General features: G+C 37.3%; 1 protein-coding gene across 1 annotated transcript; it reads left to right on the forward strand.

Moving 5' to 3' along the window:
- Positions 1 to 406: 406 nt before the first annotated feature.
- On the forward strand, positions 407 to 2,348 carry LOC111395193 (protein FAR-RED IMPAIRED RESPONSE 1-like). Its single transcript, XM_023021191.1, has 4 exons — positions 407 to 1,378; positions 1,457 to 1,545; positions 1,678 to 1,725; positions 2,270 to 2,348. Exons 1-4 carry the CDS (start codon positions 407 to 409, stop codon positions 2,346 to 2,348), a joined length of 1,188 nt encoding a protein of 395 aa, XP_022876959.1.
- Positions 2,349 to 2,573: the final 225 nt, after the last annotated feature.

Raw genomic sequence — 2,573 nt, forward strand, 5'->3', positions numbered from 1 at the left:
AAGAGTAATAGACGGTTATGAATGAAGGAATAAGGATTTAGTGGATAATTGATACCAAATGGCCCATCATTTGTTTTCATCGAAATCGTTTTCCTGTCCCCACTGATTTAGTAGATAATTGATGCCAAATTGTCCTATCATTTGTTTTCATCGAAATTGTTTTCCTCTTATAGTGGGTAGGATAAAATTGTCCACTCGTTGATATAGCAAAAGAATATTATTTACGATTCTTTCCAAATGTATTGTATTTCCGCATACGAAGCATAGATGGTGTTTGTGGCATATCCTTAAGAAGTTGCCTGAGAAGTTTGGTTATCATGTTGATAAGGCTTCGATCTTTTCGACTATACATCGATTAGTCTATGATTCACAGCTCGTTGACGAGTTCGAAAACGGTTGGAGGACGATGATTGATAGGTACAATTTGTATGATAATGACTGGTTGTCGGGATTGTTTGAAAACAGAGGTCGTTGGGTACCGTGTTTCTTGAAGACCACATTCTGGGCGGGCATGTCCACAACACAACGAAGTGAGAGTATGAATGCGTTCTTTGATGGATACGTGCACTCAAAGACCTCTTTGAAGCAATTTGTCGAACAATATGAAAGAGCACTACGGAATAAGGTTGAGAAAGAGTTTCAAGCTGATTTTAAATCATACTCGCAAATGGTACCATGCGTGACGAATTATGATATCGAAAAGCAATATCAAAAAGTTTACACTATCACAAAGTTCAGAGAAGTTCAAACCGAGTTCATTGGGAAGGTATATTGTGACATCATATCAGTTTTAGAGGGATGTCCAAATACGATTTACGAAGTTCGGGAGGATGTCTTACTATATGCCGAGCATAGGATGAAAAAGATTTTTTCGGTTTCATTTACGAGGGATACATGTGACATTGCTTGCAGCTGTCACTTATTTGAGTTCCGAGGGATACTTTGTAGGCATGCAATCGCTGTATTGATCCGTAATGATGTAACAGTACTGCCTAATAAGTTTATACTGAGGAGATGGAGGAGGGATGTAAGTAGAGCACATACGAGAGTTGCAATTCACTATGACGGGTTGATCAGTACTCCTGCACAGATGAGGTATGATGAAATGTGTCAGGCATTTTCAGAGGTGGCGGATCTTGTTGCGGATGATGAAGCCCGAGCACGGGCGGTAATGGAGTGGATAAAAGTTCAAGCGAAAGAACTCATACTGACAAAGTCGAGTAATGGTGCTCATCAAAATGATGTAATATCTCATGGGTCGGATTCTCAAAACCATTTCGCCGTCAATGTACTAGATCCTATATTGTCGAAAAGGAAGGGTGCGCCAAGGAAACTTCGACAACGAGGCCCGTTGGAGTCGAGTTCGAAGAAAGTAAAGGTATTTTATTCTCATAGCCTACTAATTGAAACAAAGTTAGAATCCAAATTCTCATATACACGAACGATGTACATGCAGGCAAGTTCAAGTTCAGGAAAAGGCAAGAGACCGAGAGTTAGACACAATATTGCAGATGAAGGCGTACCTAATGTTGAGGCATCTCAACAGTGCTCATCACTGACACCATTGTCATGTTCGCAACCTTTTTTGGTATGCATACTTTTCAACTGTGTTGATATATTTCAAGTTAATTTTTTTTAATTTGCTTGCAGTCTTATTCTGGGTGTGACATAATGTAGGGGGACAAGGGCAGCCAACAATAGATGCAATGATCAGCTTGTGGATAGGTATTTCTATATAACAAATTATGATTTCGTATTTTGAAGATTAGTGCTTGTGGTGCTATGCTGTTCGTATTTTTGGTTGATGTTACGAATTTGGATTGCAATTGGGTGTTGTGAAGTGAAATTTCTACTTAAAACTAAAATAGCACTAATCATTTTACACTAATCATTTTACACATTGTGAAATTATTTATAATTAGCTTTTGGAACCATAAGTTCAGATAAGAATTTGAAAGAGAGAAGTTTTAGTCACTGTCTCCAGCAATTATGAAAAAAAGGTTTTTAACATTAAAGCCAGCATATCAAGCAGTTGAAGTATGTTGAGATTGCACTGAGGAGAGGATAATCACATTCTGCTTTAGCATTATTACTCATGCATTATAACTAATATTTTTGTTGATATGCTTTATTGATTTTATGATAAAACTACACATGCAAGTCTTTATAATTCTGTTTAACATGTTTAACTTCTTTAAGTCTTACTAAACTTAATGGAAATGGTTCTTATTTCTGTTATCCTGTCATTTGAAAATGCAAAATGTTGCAGATTGATACATGGGCTTGGCTTATTTCCAGCTTCAGTTTCTAATTTCCAGCTTCAGTTTCAGTCTGCTTTCCCAGTTTGATGGTATTCGATATGCTGCAAGAAGAAGCCGGTTTCATGTTTTCGTCATTTTCAGTTTCAGCTTCAGGGACTGCTTCCTTATCTTCTTTTTGATGCATTGGACTCCAATTTCTGTTGTTGATCCATTGAATTGTGGACTATTTCATGTAAAATAGAGCCATCTTCTTCATGGTATTTTCCCATGATGCATTGGACTCCAATTTCTGTTGTCGATTTTTCTGATTGA

The sequence above is a fragment of the Olea europaea genome, chromosome 6, assembly GCF_002742605.1.
Source record: "Olea europaea var. sylvestris chromosome 6, O_europaea_v1, whole genome shotgun sequence".
NCBI classification, from domain to species: domain Eukaryota; kingdom Viridiplantae; phylum Streptophyta; class Magnoliopsida; order Lamiales; family Oleaceae; genus Olea; species Olea europaea.